General features: G+C 51.5%; 1 protein-coding gene across 1 annotated transcript in view; it reads right to left on the minus strand.

Moving 5' to 3' along the window:
* Glp1r (glucagon like peptide 1 receptor) overlaps positions 1–17,426 on the minus strand; it is a 36,408-nt gene that overhangs the window by 14,908 nt on the left and 4,074 nt on the right. Inside the window, exons 2-5 of the mRNA XM_048451278.3 lie at positions 13,784–13,880; positions 12,380–12,487; positions 4,175–4,293; positions 3,731–3,837 (exon numbers count right to left, since the gene is read on the minus strand). Coding sequence (XP_048307235.1) covers positions 3,731–3,837; positions 4,175–4,293; positions 12,380–12,487; positions 13,784–13,880 — 431 coding nt within the window. The remainder of the gene's footprint in view (positions 1–3,730; positions 3,838–4,174; positions 4,294–12,379; positions 12,488–13,783; positions 13,881–17,426) is intronic.

Here is a 17,426-nt window from a genome sequence, read left to right on the forward strand (position 1 = left end):
CCCAGCACAGGGTAGGCTGAAGCAGGGGGACCAGGAGTTTGAGGCAAGTCTAGCAAGACCTGGTTTCAACAAAACAGCCCCCAGCTGGGAGTGATTTGCATGCCTACAGTCCTAGCACTTGGAAGAGGAAGGCAAGGGAATTTGAGTTCAAAGTCAGCGTGGATTACATGAGATCGTGTCTTGAAACACAAAAGCTATTACAACATAGGAGTCTTTGCTGTAAGAGAGCTAGGTGTTCTCTATGTACCTGTACGATGCATGCACATATGTGTGCATGAACATGTGTATGAGTGTGAGTACACGGGTAGGGGTTGGCGACTACCCAACATCCTCCACTGCTAACCCTCACCCTCTACCTTGTTTGAGGCTGGGTCTCTCCTTCGCTGTTCCTCACACCAGGCTGGCCAGCCCAGGAACTTCCCGGTATACTCCTGTCTCTGCCTTCTGCACCACTGCAGGAGCGCCAGGCCACAAACACGCGCCACCAGTGGGTTCTGGGGATGCAAACTCAGCTTCCCACACCTGGGTGTCAAATGTTTAACTCCTTGAGCCATCTCCGCAGCTGAGAGACAGGATTTCTTTTCATTTCTCCTTTATTTTATGTATGTATGGTATATATGCATGTGTGGGCCACACATACACAAGAACACTTGTGTGGTGGCCACAGATCTGGGAACGAATTTGGAGAGGTCAGTTCTTTCCCTGTGCTGTGGATTCCGGGGATCAAACTCAGGCCAGCAGGCTTGGCCTTTACTTACCGGCCTGAGACCTTACATTTCTAACAAATCCTTAGGAGACAAGGTGCTGTGGTTTGGGAGCAGGGTAAATAAACAGACTGAGAAAAAGATGTTAACAACGGAAATCAACTTACAACTCCAGGGACCCTCGTGGCAAACCAAGACTATCGGCAAAGGCACACAGCAGTGGCCACCTATATATGGAGGGAGGGGGTAAAATCCCTGATTCCCACCAGACACAAACTGAATTCTGGGGGACTGCAGAGCCACAAAGGCAGAAGAAGGCTTGGCAGCTTCATGAAGGGAATGGAGCTGAGAGGCTTTGCAATCGTCAGATAAGAAAAGATCGTTGGAAGGAGAGCAAAACGAAATCTAGTCTTCAGGAAAAAATTAATAAATGCCTATCGACCGATAAAAGTAACTTTCATTAATCAATAGTTCCTATTGATACATTTTACTTCGCAATAAAAATTGATAGTTGGCCAATTTCATCTCATCTCAGTGCCGAGCTCCTGTGTATAAAAGGCACCAGAGAATGAGAAACACTGGCATAGGTTAAGATGTCTCGGGTTAATATCCACATAATAAATGCCTAAAACAAGCCAAATAAACTAATAATAATAACAATAAAAGGCAATGAACAAGCAATTCATAGACTAAAGTATGAAAGAAACAACCTCTCTAGGGGGTCAAAGAAAAGCAAATTAAAACCATAACACATTCTTCTACATGCTTTATAGATTAACTTCACTTAATTCTAAAAACACTAAATGTGGGTCGGGTACAGAGCCAAAGGAACCTTCCCCACCAGTGGCCAGAGCACAGACTGGCAGTAGCCACCTGGCAGGTCACCTAACACTAGCTAACAAAATGCTAAAAACCAGGCAGTTGGTTAATGGTGACAATTTCACCTCTGGGGATATGCCCTAAGGAAACACACAGGCAAGACCACCAGAAGAAACCCATTGCTGTAAGGCTTGTAACTTGGAAAGAAAAATCAACAAACACTTCAAATAGCCACAGACCGTGTGATGACAACGGAAAACAGGGACAACTCAAACAAAGGAACTAAGACTATCTGTATCAGAAGGAATCTCACGAAAACACAACGTTGGGTTCCCATCCCTTGGATCTGTAGCAGGATATGGTCACTATGCTGTTTAAAACATCAGTGAACCACGCTGTGCGTTGTTACAGACCCTTAGCAAGGGAGTGCAAGGTAATGAGAGAGTGGGAATCAAGTCCTTACGAGCAAGGATTAGTTCTTCAGGGGTGGGCACAGGGACCTGATAAATGGGCTTTGCTTTGTTTTATAGCTCAGGCTAGCCTGGAACTCGTTATGTAACCCAGACTGACCCTGAGCTTGTGACAATCCTCCTGCCCTGATCTAAGTGCTGGGATTACAGGGGTTTACCACCGCATCCAACTTGTAACACTTTGTTTTTATTTTCCCCTTTTGTGTGTGTGTGTGTTGGTGTACACATGTTTTCCTATGATTCTGTGTGCACATGTGTACACATAGGGAGGCTTGAAGATGATGCTGCGACTCTTACACCATTGCTCTTTCAACTTTTTCATCCAGACAGGGGCTCTCAATTAAACCCAGAGCTCACCGATGTGGCTAGCCTGGCTAACAAGCCTCCTCTGGCGATTCTCTCTTTGCCTTCCAAGGCTGGAATTACAGGTGAAACACCATGCCCACCTGACATTTATGTGTCTGTCTCAGGATCTGAACTCTGGTCCTCACATTGATGTGGCAAGTGTTTTAACTGCAGAGTCATCTCCCCAGCTCACCATGCCTTAGCTCTAAGCATTGATTCCTATATGTATTTTCACTATACTGTTGACTCTCTGAAATGGTTCACAATGAGAGAATATTTGACATGATTTGACTACGAAATATGACTGGGATGTGAAGACTTGGGTGTTGGGCTATTTCAGGAGTGCTGAACACTGTAGGGGGTGGAGCCTAACTGGAGGAAGTAAGCTACTGTGTGGTGGGGTACCTTTGAAAAACGTATTTAATCTTCAGCCCCTTCCCCTCTCTGCCTCCTGTCCATCACGAGATGACCAGCTCCCTTTGGCACACAGTCTCATAGCCATGATTTTCTATCCAATCCCATAGGAGTCAAGAAACCAAAAAAAAAAAAATCAGCCAGAACAAATCTTTCCACTCTGAAACTGTCCTCACGTGTGTCTTTCGGGCACATAAAAGTAGCTAACTCAATACTCATCCAATGATTGCATCTACAGAATACTAATGGTGTCAACTATTGTGCCAGCTGCTTTAGAGACAAGAGGAGGAAAACCACACCCATTTCTATTAAATATTTATGTTTATTGTTGTTTCAAATGTGTATGTTGGGAGGGTGTGAGCACACGCGTGTAGGTCCCACAGAGTTCAGAAGAAGGCATCGGATCCCCTAGAGCTGGAGTTACAGGTAGTTGTGAGCTGCCCATGTTTGTGTACATGCTCCTAACTGCAGAGCAATCTCTCTCGTCCAACAACTCTTATTCTTGATGATCAATATCTCGAGGATTCTTCCCTCATAATTTTTCTGAGCCTAAACTCAATTCCCCTCAGTTATCCCAGAGAGATTAAGGAAGGTGCTTCCCAGCCCTTTCTCAGGGGGTCAAGGCCCAAAATAGAACTTTCCAGTGGCATTAATAAGCTCCAAGACAGTAGAACCTCTAACCACTGAGACTTTGCTAAAATCATGCTGAATTATGGATCATTATCTGCTTGATGGATGTGACTTCTTGGAATTCCCCATCATCTTATCATCCACTGCTACAATGTGTGTGTGTGTGTGTGTGTGTGTGTGTGTGTGTGTGCATTTTTTGGCGTGCGCATGCACAGTTACACAGTGGAGACTAGACTGAACACACAGTGTTTCAACCTGTCTTTTCAACCTCATATTTTCCAGGATGTCCTAGAAAGCAGAACCCCTCCCCCTCCCCCCCCCCCCCCGCCAGGCTTGAGCTCTCCTTACCTGAAGCCAACAAGGATGGCTGAGGCAATGACCAAGGCGGAGAAGGAAAGTGCGTATCCCACAGTGTAGATAATGTACAGCGACAGTAGCTGTTCCTCGGGGGAGTTCTGCGTACACAGAAGGACACAAAGATGTGTGCATGCCCTGTGAGCCTCCTTCTCCCACAACCTTCATTCTGGGGTCCAGGGACTGGGGTGACCTGGAGCCCGACTTGAGATTCCACAATCAAGAAAGAGAATGACCTGCGGAAGTGGTCCAGAGATGTTTACAACCTGGCTCCAAGGTGAGCACACATCACCTTTGGCCAGACAGCAGATGTGCAGAGTCACCCGGAGCAGGGGGACAGATGTGACAATGGCCAGCCCCGCCCAAAGCCTAGAGTCGCTGCTCCCATGGAGCAGACACCCAGCTGCCCCTTCCCAGGCTCAGAACCCATCAGCTCACTCTCTCCCCTCGCTTGGACTCTTCACACTCCGACAGGTCCCTCCAGGGCAGGCTGGAGTTGTCCTTGTGTAGCCAGAGACCCTCAGCTGTGCAGAACCGGTACACATGGCCCTGAAGCACTAGAGGAAGGAGACATGGCAGCTGAGGCTCAGCCTAGAAATGAACAGTCCACCCACTGTTGGCGTTATCCTTACCTCTCGGGGGGACCCTGCTCCATCAGAGCTGACCCTTAGTTAGGAACAGGCACACCTCTGCGTTCATACACACACATGTACACACACACACACACACACACACACACACACACACACATGCAGACGCACGCATACAAGCATATGCATGCAGGCATGTGCACACACATGCACCATGATGGTCCAGGTACATGATAAGAGATCGCACAGCAAGGATCACCCAGACACCCTCAGCTGTGCCCCTTAGCCCCCCAGGGACACAATTGAGTGAATCCATAGCTTTCAGACAAGATAAATCTAGTTTGAACCTACGTCTTATCCCCCAGCCTCAAATCACAGTATTGACAAGGTCTGATGCCAAGCAGAAAAGACTCTGCCGATCACAATCACCCTCTATGATTTCTGATATTCCAGACTCAGTCCTTCACCCTCCTGCATTCTTTGTGGGGAACAGTCAGTTCTAAGAATTAAAGCAACCTCTACCCTATGGAGCCCCAATCTGAGGAGACATGGCCTGCCATCAGGGAGCTCCAGTCTGAGGAGACGTGGTCTGCCACTAGGGAGCCCATCTGAGGAGATTCAGACTTCCTCTCAAAGGCCTCTAAAAGGAGCATAAAGTCTCATGGTGCCATCGTAACCGTTGCTCTTGGAAATTTTCCCTTCAGATTGGGAGACAGGCTTGCTCCTTCACATAACCCCTAGTCCTGTGTCCAAGAAGGAAGCTGCTCTTTGAGCCCCTGCTTCTGTGAGAGAGGGCAACTGACAACCCAGGCCCTGCCCTCGTGCAGCTCCCAGAGGAGAACGGTGAAAAGGAAATCAAGAGGGAAGCAACACAGGCTCCACAGAGCTGGGAGTGGGTTGTCACCTGTGGTCTTCACAGCCACTTAATTATCGGGGTGCTGGGGCAGTCCCCATCATACCCCTACTACGGACCTGTGGACTCGTCTAGGGAGATGAGGGAGAGGAGTGGATTTTGGCCCAAGACTCCATGTAAGAGCAGCACAGAGGTCTATTTATCTAGGAAATGCCTAACTCATTGCCTTCCTGCAGGAGAACCTAAATCTTTCACCAGGGCCAAGGAACAGGGTGGGGGTAGGGATGGGGACGAAGAGGTTGCAGGAGGTGGGGTTAGCGCAGGAGAGTGAGGAAGGCAGCAGAAGTCAGGGATTGACTGCAGATGATTTAGATTCTGTAAGACTAACTTGAATCAGCTGGTGGAGATGCCTGCTACCAAGCCTGCTGTCTTGAGTTCAGTTCCCGGGCCTCAAATGCTAAAAGGAAAGAACCAGCTCCCACAAGCTGTCCTCTGACCTCTACATGAAAGCCGTACTCCCCTAACTGAGTAAATAAATGGAATACAACAGTTTAAAGACCAAAAGATTTGAAGGACCGGCTATGGACTATGGGTGGCAGGCAGTGTGAAAAGGAGCAGGGGCCGGGGATGGGGTGGGGTGGATACAGAAGTCACCAAGAGCCCTCAGTGACCATAGCTGGTCAGGGTTGAAGTGGAAAGATTGTCACTGGGAAGAGGCTGATCAATATATGTAAATAGCAGAGTGACAGCTGCACCCTGTGGGACGCGGGTCCCCAAGGGACACCCACCCCAGGGGCAGCCTCGGCACAGAAACCCAATCTCCCGGACCATTGTTATGTGCAGGGAGCCTTCCTGTTGGTCCTGTGACAGTCTCTTGCATTGCGGTCATGCACCTGCCAATCAGGCCTTATTCTTAACACCAGCTCTGCCACTCAGCACCCAGTGTGGGCGGTCCTCACACCCTTGTCCTTCTTCCTCTCCTCCCTTCATGACTATCCTGAGGCGGATATCTCTCCAGGAGAGACAGTCTCCGAGCAAATCAGCTTTGTAGTGTGAGTGCTGTGAGAGGAGAATGCACAAATGCATGCGTGTGCAGGAATGTGTGTGTGTGTGTGTGTGTGTGTGTGTGTGTACGTGCACATGTGTGCATGCAGGCCAGAAGTTGATGATGGAGGCCAGGTGTCTCCCCCACAACCACCTGACTTTTTGGACAGAGTCTTCCGTTGAACCTGGAGCTCACTGATCGGTTAGACTAACTAGCCAGCCAGCCCCTCCCCTGTGCAGACACACCCCAGCTCACCCTGCATTTTACATGGCGCTGGGGATCTAAATTCGGGTCATCTTGCTTGCACACAAAGCACTTGACCAGCTAAATCATCTCCTCAGTCAAAAACTTGCATTTTCAGTGACGTGAACAGAACCCCGAGAATCTGATGGCGGCTTGGCCACTGGTGGCGGCTGGGCCACTGGTGGTGGCTGGGCCACTGATGGTGGCTCGGCCACTGGTGGCGGCTGGGCCACTGGTGGCGGCTGGGCCACTGGTGGCGGCTCGGCCACTGGTGGCGGCTCGGCCACTGGTGGCGGCTGGGCCACTGATGGTGGCTCGGCCACTGATGGCGGCTCAGCCACTGATGGCAGTTCGGCTAGTGGCTAGTAGTGCATTGAGCCCCAGAAGCATCTCTAGGGACTTAACAAATGGCTGGGTACATATAAAGGTAGGGCAGGTACATGGTCTCATTTAGCATCTTGAAGGGCCACACTCAGGTTACCAAATGGTTTTCTTATGTGCTGCATGGATGCTTAAAATTCCTTAATGGGAGTCCAATCTTCTGGTAGATAATAAAACCTGTCTTTGGCTGTAGATAGAACCCAAGAAGGGTGACCTGGTCCTAACTTTGTGGGAATGACATTGGTATCAGAGCCTGCTCTGCGGTCTGAACAGGAGGAAGTGGGGAGTGGAATAGGGAGAAGGAACCTTGGGAGCTAGAAGAAGGCAGAAAACACAGCACTGGATTCTTCTTACGGCAGGCACAAACCCCAACATACAGTAAACACTGTACCCTATATACACTGTGTACACAGTAGGAACTGTATCCTACATGCATTGTGCACACAGTAGGTACTGTACCCTGTATGCACCGTGCACACAGGAGGCACTGTACCCTACACGCACCATGCACACAGTAGGAACTGCACCCTTCATGCACTGTGCACACAGTAGGCACAGAGCCCTACACATACTGTGCACACAGTAGGCACTGTACAATTGTAGGCTTCCTCCCTATATGCACTGCATATGTTGTCTCCGAAGGCTGTATTTACTCACAGAATCAAGTCTTGAATATCTACTGTATGCCTGCACCTTAGAACATCACAGGCACCTCACCAGGTAACCATTTCGCAGATGAAAGCACCAAGCCTCTGAGTAGCCAAGAGGTCTGCTCAAGCCCAGACAAAAAGGAAGACACACAGGTAGGGTTCAAACTCCCAGCTCTTTGCCTCTGGGAGCCAAAACTTAGCAGCCAGAGTTGTGCCAAGAGTCAATCATGACCAGGTGCCATTTTCCCCAGTCTTTCCCATGGGTTTAAATTTTCACACATGCCACTGTGGCCCCCAGATAGACTGCATGGCTCTGGGCTCTCTGCTCAGGGCCAGCCTGGTGGCAGGAAGGTAGTGTGTGCACCGATGTGTGCCTTCTTGGCTTAGCGTCAAGAGATCACTGTGTCCCAGAGAAGCGCGGTCTACAAATTCATCTGTCAGTTAGCCCTCATTAACATCAAATATTAAAAGCTGCGGCTGGATACTGGTTGAGCCCATGGTCCCCAAATGCCCTTCTTGGCTGGAGGTGGGTGGTCTGGGCAAAGCCCTGCTTATCAGTCCAGCTTTATCTGGCCTGTGAGGAGCTGGCCAATCACAGCCACGGGCTTGGCTTGATCTAGTCAATACAAGGAGACAACCAGGCGGCCACATGCCAGGAGGCCCAGGCATATTTCATTAAGTCAGCCCCTGGTGCTGGAAATAAAACCCCCAATTAAACACTTCGCCTCCCGGAAGCTGCCACGGCGTCTGTAATCAAGCTAACAGCCACCCTTCCACATGGACGGCGGGCACTCAAGTGGTGGAGAGCTGCTCATGAATCTATTAGCTCCTGCACCCTGGCAACAGAGGTGGCTGGCAAGGGCTGGGGGCCCCCCATTTTGCAGATGGAGATGCTGAGGGTCAGCGAGTCTGGCAACCCTCCCAAATGTGACAGGATAGGGGCAGGGTCAAAGGCAGGGGCCAGCTCTGGGTGGGGGTAAAGAGAAACTTGGAGCATCGGGGCTTAACAAGAGGCCAGGTTCAGAAGTCCAGACCCAATTGCAATACCTGGTTCCACTCTTTTTTTATCAGCTATGGCACTTTAGGAGAATTACATCACTTCCCTGGCTCTCTGCTTCCTCATCTGTAAAATGGGAACCATTCCTAGGAAAATATGCAGAACTGCCTGGTGCACGGTCGTCCTTCGGCACAAAGTCACAGCAGAGGCTTTGCTGCCTCCCCCAGCATTGCAAGGCCAGAGCTCCTGTGAGACCCAACTTGGGCCTCAGTCTCCCCTTGGCAACCCTGGCTTGCTCTCAAAACTCCCAGGCTCAGCATTACTCAGGGGAAGCGACCTGTCAAGAGTTTCTAAGAATTGTGAGTGATAGCCTATTTTAAAAGCATTTTATGGCCCTCATATAATTAGAACTAAGCTAACAAACAGGTAGGAACCTGGAGAGGGGTGCCTAATGAGGTTGGGATGATGTGGAAGGCGTGGGTCCCTGCAGGAGTGAATGGGGCTGCCCAAAAGCCCTGACACAGCCAAGAGGCTGGAAGGCCTCGCCGACCTTCCAAGACTCACCCTTCCTGTCCTGTGTGAACCAGACTCTTCCTCCCACCCTTCCTCTCGCTACCCCTCTACCCCTGTCCTTTCTACACCCTCTGGAACCCTGAGACCACAATGACAAGGGTCAGACTGCACGGGGTTGAAGGGACCCTGTGCACCTCTGAGGCCTGGGATCTTGACCCGTGTCCCAGGTGCCACCTGAGGATCAGCCCTCCTCCTTCTGCCTATGCCTGTTCTCCCAGCCTGGTTCCAATGTCATCTTTCCTGATGTCACAGGCCAGGAAAAAGACATCTCTGATTTCCCCTACCTGCCTCTGCTTGGGCTGTAAAGCTGACCCCTCCAACTCCATGCAATCCTCCTGCGGATGTCACACAAGTGTGCCTTAGCTCACGACAAGGACTTAGCTCAGTTTTGGCCGTTGGTTTGAATTCTTCATGAGGCCACCCACTTCTCTGCCTTGCTCTGAACCCCAGAAGGCTGACTCCCTCCATGTTGTACTACACAATTCCTGCCCTCCCTTCTGGATTTGGTCAACAGGAGACAACAGCAGAAAACATCAGGAGGAGAGAGAAAGAATCTGGGCATGGCTCTCTCACCCTGCCCTGGTGGCATCTGGGGCTCCGGCCATAGCTTCACACCTCTGAGGGAACCCTGCTGGTGGTCTCTACCCTAACTCCAGTCATCATGGGGACCTCTGACCCCAAGCCTACTCCTTTCTCATTGGGCCTTTGGGGGTGCTCAGCTCTGTCTATTCCAGCGCTTTCGCATTTCCCCACTGGGCACGATTTCTAGAGTGCCCGCTAGAGACAACGCCTGCCTGTCATCTCCCTGTCCCCAGTTCACGCTGTGAGGTATCGCCACCAGCTGCTCCCTGAGACGGGCTAAGAAGGCTCCAGAGGTACCCCCTTCCTCATTCCCAACAGTCCCGGGTGGGGTGAGGGAGCCCCTCCAGTATGGTGGTTGTACTGTGTGAGTCCAGTGGGTGTCTCTGTGGGTCCCCAGCTCAGGAGAGGGGAGGCAGAGCTGGTGATCTGGGTGTCCAAAGAAAAAAAGAGGGGATGAGAGTAAATTAGCCTGGCGAGAAGGGAGGGAAGGTGGCTGGCAGGGGGCCTGTGCAGAGGCCGTTATCTTCATGGAGAAAGCAATAAAACCGTGTTCACTCATAAACGGGCACCACCAGGACCTATTTCCTGCTCAAATAAAATTAAAGGTGATGGATGGAGCCGCAAGCACAGGCAGAGCTGGGGGCGCTTAGTGCTGAGTGATGGGCTCTGTCCCACGCCTGGCTCCCCAGGGTCTAGGGGCTCAGCCAGGATGCCCAAGCAGAGGTTCCAAATCTTTGAGGCAGTGAATGTGTGTGCCATGCAGGAAGTTGCCAGGGGACCAAGGGCAGGTGGAAAAAATGAATGGACTTGTTTTCCCCTCAAGGATCTCCAGTCCTCTCCCATCCACATCACTTGGCTCCATCCCAGCTTCCAAATGAGCAAACAGACCAGAGCACAGAGAGGTCTAGGAATTGCTCCTGACCACACAGCTCCCGGGGTGGTCAACAAGCAGAGCCACAGGGCTTGCATGTCTCAGAGGGAAAGGGAAGGATGGTTTTGCCCTTACTAATGTGTATCCAGCGGACAGAGGTCTTTCAGGCCACTCACCTGTCTCCAGGCCCAGGGCCGCGTGCACGTGCAGCCACTGCCCAGCTCCCCAGGAAGCCTGGCTCAACAATTAAACAATGAAATGCAGAGACTAACCCAACCTCCTGGACTGATGCCCGGGTCTGCTAAGCCAAGCTAGCTGTGAGTCTTGGAAAAGCCATGCCATATCTCTGAGCTTCAGCTTCCTCGTCAATGGGAGGGAGAATGGGATTCACTGCCTCCGAGAGTTATGGGCAGGATTGAATGAGTGTCTTGCCTGTCAACAGGCAATGTGTGTGGAGGAATTCTGAGTGAAGGGTGGCTGATCCACTTGGAGCCTGCCTTTTGCAGATCCTGGTTTGTCTAGAGTAGCCCCAGGAGAGATGGGTGGAGTCTCTCTAGAAGACCAGTCTGAGTCCCATCAGACTGTACTTCACGCTAAGGAGAAGTTCGTGTCTGTCCTGCCAGGCCACCTCCTCCAAGAAGACCCCTTTTCATAAGCCTGACCTCATTCCTATGCCTGCTCTCAGGCTGGTTTCTGCTGAGGACAACGACCGAGAAAAGGGCTAGGTTCTCAGGACTCCAGCAGTCACCACCTCATTTGGGACAAGAGACTTAAACCTCTCAGGACCCCAATTTCCTCATCTAGGCAAGCACACCCCTCAGGCAGCGGTTAACCTAGGACTGCAGGGTTAGATATTTGCTAAGTACCGGCCATCATTACCTTATGAGATCTCTTTTTGCTGGGCTGGGCAAATGGTTCAGTCTGTAAAGTACTTGCCATGTGACGTAAGGACCTCAGCTGAGTCCCACAGCATCCATGGAAGAAGTAGGGCGTGCTAGCACGTGCCCGTGATCTCAGTGCTGGGGACACTGAGACTGGCAGATTCCCCAGGATACGTTAACAAGGAGGACAGTCTGCGAGGGCAACCCAAAGTTGACCTCCAGTCTCTACATGGAGGACCGTACTCGTGGACCCCATGCCTGTGAATAAACATGCACCTCCACACAGATGAACACACACACACACACACGTGTCTGGGATTTCTTGCAGCAATAACACTTGTCCCCACTATGTCCCACAGACCCTTAGCACGGGAACTGGGATGGAGCAATAGGCGTGTAAATTAGCATTGCAGTCAAGGGCACCATGGCCCTCTGGACGTCTCTATGAGAAGAGAATCCCACCAGGTCATACTTTTCCCAGTGTAGTCTCCCCTGGAGGCAGCAGTGGGCTGGACAAGGTCTGAGGGGCCAGCCCACCATGTCCTTGAGCACTGCTGCCCATGAGCCTTTAAAAGAATCAGGAAGAGCTGAGGTGTCAACTCTAGGACACACACACACACACACACACACACACACACGCACGCACGCACGCACACACACCAGGCAAAGACACTCCTTGGGTATCTTCTTCCTTCTTCCTATCCCCCACAATCCGTTCCACCCTTTGTTGACCGCTAGGTCAGAAGGGTCTCATTTCTGCCTTAGGCTGTATCCCACCCCTGCCTGCACAAGCATCAGACGTAGGACACCAGGCAGTTCCGACACCTGCCACTGTTGGCTATCCAACCACCATCAAAGGGTGCTCCACCCGCCATGGGGCCTGAGGACACTCTGGGCTGCAGGAACTGGGTCCCAGAAGAAGGGAGACCATGTCTCATCCTGCCCAGAGCCCTGGGGACAGGGAAGGGGACACTCACCACTGCTGGCCCAGGGCAGGTACCAGGGGCAGCTGACATTCACGAAGGACCCTGGGGGCCCGTCTGGCCAGCAGGCATAATCATCAAAGGTTCTGTTGCAGAAGAGGCCTGTAGAGGCGGCAGAGCAGTCCTTGAGTCCCAGGCTGTCACCTATTCTTCCTTCCTATCTTCTCTCCAACCATGAAAAGCTGCACTCCCCCAACTTGCGCTAAGCAATCACTGGACGAGGAGCACTCTCCCCACAGGGCTCACTGGATAAGGAGCACTCTCCCCACAGGGCTCACTGGATAAGGAGCACTCTCCCCACAGGGATCACTGGATGAGGAGCACTCTCCCCACAGGGATCACTGGATAAGGAGCACTCTCCCCACAGGGATCACTGATGCTGAGCACTCTCCCCACAGGGATCACTGATGCTGAGCACTCTCCCCACAGGGATCACTGGATGCTGAGCACTCTCCCCACAGGGCTCATTGGATGCTGACTGAGTACCCTCTCCACGGGGCAGGTATCAAGGAAGGACCCTGTTACTCGACAGGGGCAGGACCTTAATCAAGTTCCTTAACAGCTCTATGTCCTTTGTGGAATGCAGGCATCCCCTGGTCCACAGAGCTTTGTCACAATGTGCTATGTAGAAGAAGGACTACAGTAAGGGCTCAACAGACATCTATCAGCCATTTGTGAGCTGTTCTTCACAGATGGGAGGGAAACCTTCCCCACGTTGCTGTGATGATCAGGATTTGAATCCAAGACCAGCTGGCTCCAACGATCTTAAAACCACCCTAGAAACTCCCCAAAAGATTTACTCCTGCTAGCTCAGTTGGCCAGCAATGTATGTCTAACATACATAAGGCCCTGGGCTCAGCACTCAACACGGCATAAGTCAGATGTAGTGGTCCACAGGCAGGGAATGCCGATGCTTGGGAGGGGGAGGCAGGGAGGGGAAGGCAGGAACGGGGAGGCAGAGAGGGGGGAGGAGGTGGGGAGAGGGGGCTCAGGAGTTAAAAGGCATTCAGGGCTACATAATGAGTTGGAAGCTAGCCTGGGCTACATGAGATCTTGTCTCAAAAAAACAAAGATGGGCTTGAATAAATGTGTTTGTTGGGCTTTCAATCTATATACACAGTTAAGGAGGGGCAGAGGAGAACACAGAAGGGAAAGTGGGGTCCCCACTTGAGACATAAAAGACAGCAAGAAAACAGTACCTGCAAAGCTGCCTGCAGGAAACCTGGTGGGAAGGGGGCAGGGAGGCACTTCACTGAAGACGCGGTATGGTCACCAGGAGAGAGGCCCAGGCAGATGTATTACAGAGAGACAAGGGACCAGCTATAGACTTGATCGTCAAAGCCTGCCTGGAGCTGTGTGGAGTGCAGGGTACAGGCGTGAGGGCTCGCCCGGACTCACCTGTGGCCAGAGGTGGTGCTTCAGTGAGGAATCGCTGGCACTGGCGTCGATACTCCCGCCATTTCTGCACTGTCTCCGAGAGGGACACAGTGGCGCCCTAAGAGGGGAAGCAGAAATGGAGGCCCTGTGGCTCCAACAGCCCCTCCCAGTCCTAGTTACCCCCTCCCAGTCTTTTGGTTTCTTAATCTCCCGGGGATCGAAGCCCACCCGTGACTGCCACTTTGAGGATCCAGGCAGGACCTTTTGGTGTGGCTGTCCCACCCAGGGGACCGTGCAAGGCTGACGTGTAGAAGTCCCCAACAATGGTCTGAAGGATTGATGCTTAAGGAGGTGGGGTGAAGGAGAGGGCAGAGGGAGACTGTGACTCATTCGTGGTCCCATCTGCCCTTCATCTACCCTTAGCAAGGAGAGACTTCCTGAGGGACGGGGCTGCATCACAGCCCGGGGCTCCTCCTCTCCTGGTGTTTGGTCACGCAGAAGCTGTCTTGCTTACGACCATTCTAGGAGAGTCGAGAGAAGACTCCAGCAAAGGCACACAACATCTTGCGAAGCAGAGCTAAGGCTGGTACACAGAGCCACCTAGCTCAGTGGTTAACCTGCAATACCCAGGGATGCAGGACACCCGAGGACGCAGGATATGGTCACTCTGAGGACTTATAAAGAGGCAGAATTATCACCCACTCCCCCTGCCAGACTCAACCGCGGCCGGCCGTCGGAGGGCCACAGATCCTCCCATGCCCCGGTGTCTAACACAATGCAGATCTGATGTGCAGCCTGGCTTCTAAGCCTCAGGAGGATAAGGGGTGCTAAGGGAAGGGTGGAGACAGAAAGGTCCAGAACACTAAAGTTGTGCCTGCACTGGGCGATGTCCTCCTGCCTGCGACAGAGGGATGGAGCCTAAATAAGTTCAACAGCACTGGTTTTTGAGCTCCAACAGACCCTCTCCACTGAGCACGTCCCTCCCTGCATATTTCTGAGTGCCCCCTTTAGCCAGCCTTGAGCTGAAGTGCCTTTTAATTTTTTTTCACAAACAGCCTTACAGATTATAAATATTACCCATTTAGAAGTGATAGATGTCAAGATGAACAAAAAGCCCCTTGCATTAAAGCTAGGATTTATACACAATCTAATTTGCATATGAGTGCATGCATGTGTATGGGTGCACACAAAGAACACACGTGTGCATCATGAATGTGGGGGTCAGAGGGCAGTCTGTGGGAGTTGGTTCTCTCCTTCCAACCACATGGGATTCTGGGGACCAAACTCATTGTCAGACTTGCCAGGAAACACCCAATGAGCCATCTCTCCAGCCCAGAAGTTCACTTTTTGAAACCACATGATGCACACAGGTGCTGATATGAAGTGGCTCATTTTCAGGTGCCTGACCCCCAAAATTCCAATGCACCTCCACCTCCACCCTGCCCCCAGCCCCCAGCCCCTGACACACACACAACAGATCTGATGTCTGGGTGAGCTTGCCCTGGTTTGAGCAGAGTCCTAGTTCCTATGACATCACCACAGAACAACACACAGTGACATGTGTTTGTTCCTAGTGAAATGGAAAGTTCCAGAAACAGGAAGGGGTCAAGCTTGCTCTGAATGCCACCAACATCTCCAGAGGAAGTGTGCCGGTGATCCTGCCCTGAAGGACACGTTCTTCTAGGAGCAAAGGTCAGAAGCATTTGTTTGGAGAATAAAAAAGAAAAGAAAAAAGGAAATCGAATGTGCCAACAGCAAAGGTGGTTTGTGACTGAAGCCACTGCAGAGGGGAGGCAGAGTCACCAGACTAAATCATGGTGGACTGGGGCCACCTCCCCCAAGGCCTTTCCCTATTTCCCTCCTCCTCTATTCTCATTGCCCTGAAGGCAGTGGCGCAGGTGAGGGCAGGCAGCAAGGAGAGGAATCCCACAATGTCTGCTCTTAGTAGAAGTGGCAGAAAGCAAGGCCATTGCTGGGAACTGGGGCAGCAGGTGTGTCTAACCAGGGAGTGAGAGGAGACCCAAGAAACCAGCATCTCCCAGTGGAGAGGAAGGGCCAGAGGCTGGAAACAGGACCTTGACGGCCAGCCGCCATGAGAGCTGCAAAGAGGCTTTGACTGGACAATGACTAGGAGCAGAGCAAGGACATGAAACTTCACTTTAGACCGGGGCTCTGTTAGGACAGGACTTTGATTCTGCCCCCCCATCCCACCCCCATAGTGGCATTTCATTTGTATTTTAATAAATAAAGCTTGCCTGAAGATCAGAAAAGTAAAACAGCCATACTATACTGGCCAGACTTACAGACAAGGCAGCAATGACACACACCTTTAATCCCGGTAGCCACACTGGTTTGCCATAGAAACCAGGCAGCAGAGATACACGCCTTTATCCCAGAACTAGAGAGGAATATAAAATGGGAGGAGATAGCTCTTAGTCTCAGTCTCATTCTGAGGTTTCCTGGAGGCAGGACTGCCATTTTCGGACTGAAGTCGAGGTAAGAGTCAGTGGCTGGCTGCTTTGCTTTTCTGGTTTTCAAGTTGAACGTCAACATCTGTATCTGAAATTTTTTATTAATTGTGCAACACTCCCCAAAGTCACAGAGTGTCCATTGTAGACGGTGGGGTGTAGAGGAGACGGTGGGCAGACCCTGTCCTGAGAGTCCTCAGGCTGTCTGAGGCTGGGGCTGAACGCTTTGCAGGCAGGACAGATGAGGTAAGAAAGCCGTGGTTGTGTGACCTCAGGGAGTGGTCCGGTCAGGTCTCAGTGCTGGCCTGAGAGGTCATCTAGGGGCTAAGAGGTAGAAGAAAGGAAAATGGAGGCTGGCCTAGCAAGGAAGATGGGCATTTCAACAGGAAGGCATAGGAACGAAGATAGAGGTGAGCGGGCTGGGGAGTCTATAGAGTGCGTCCTGCAAACCCATGAAAACCATGAAAGTTTATATTCCACACAGAGAACTCAGGTGGAAATCTGGGTGCAGTGGCACAGACTTTTAATCCTAGAGCCTGGACAGTGGGGACTGGGGGATCCCCGAGGGCCACTGCTTAGCATAATAATCAAGCTCAGAGACAGCGATGATCAGGTCTCAGAGACAGAACCCACCACCCCAGAAGCAAAACAAAATAAACAAAAAGTTAAATGGCTCCAGAGGTCAGATGTGACCTCTGCCCTCCACACACATGCACACATGCATGAAGGCATGCATGGTCACAGCTAATGTACTTCCCCACATCATGTACACATGTGTACATGTACACATGCATGCCCACAGAGATGTCCAGGGCAATTCCTGGGCAAAGAGAATGGAAGCCAAGATAGGATCTGGGATAAGCCTGGTTGAGACTGGAGCCATTGGGTGCAACAGGCCCCGGAGTCCAGGGGACAAAGCAGACAGTGGACAGTGAGTAGCCCTAGTTTGGGGGTCAGATCTGTACTTTGTCCTAAAGCTCTCCTATTATTCAGGCCTGTGATCCTGCACATATTTAAGCTTCTAACCTCAGCTTGCCTGTGTGAAACGAGCAACAAGAGTCCATGCGTGGAGGGCCACGACAGCTAAGCTGCTGTTGACAATGGCCCCTGGCACATGGAAGAGGCTGGCCCTGAGGATTCCAGTGTGTAGAAGACAGGCTGGAACCCCAAACCTGGTTTCCTGAATCTGGGGTCTT

This window comes from Myodes glareolus, chromosome 18 (genome assembly GCF_982192425.1).
Source record: "Myodes glareolus chromosome 18, mMyoGla1.1, whole genome shotgun sequence".
NCBI classification, from domain to species: Eukaryota; Metazoa; Chordata; class Mammalia; order Rodentia; family Cricetidae; genus Myodes; species Myodes glareolus.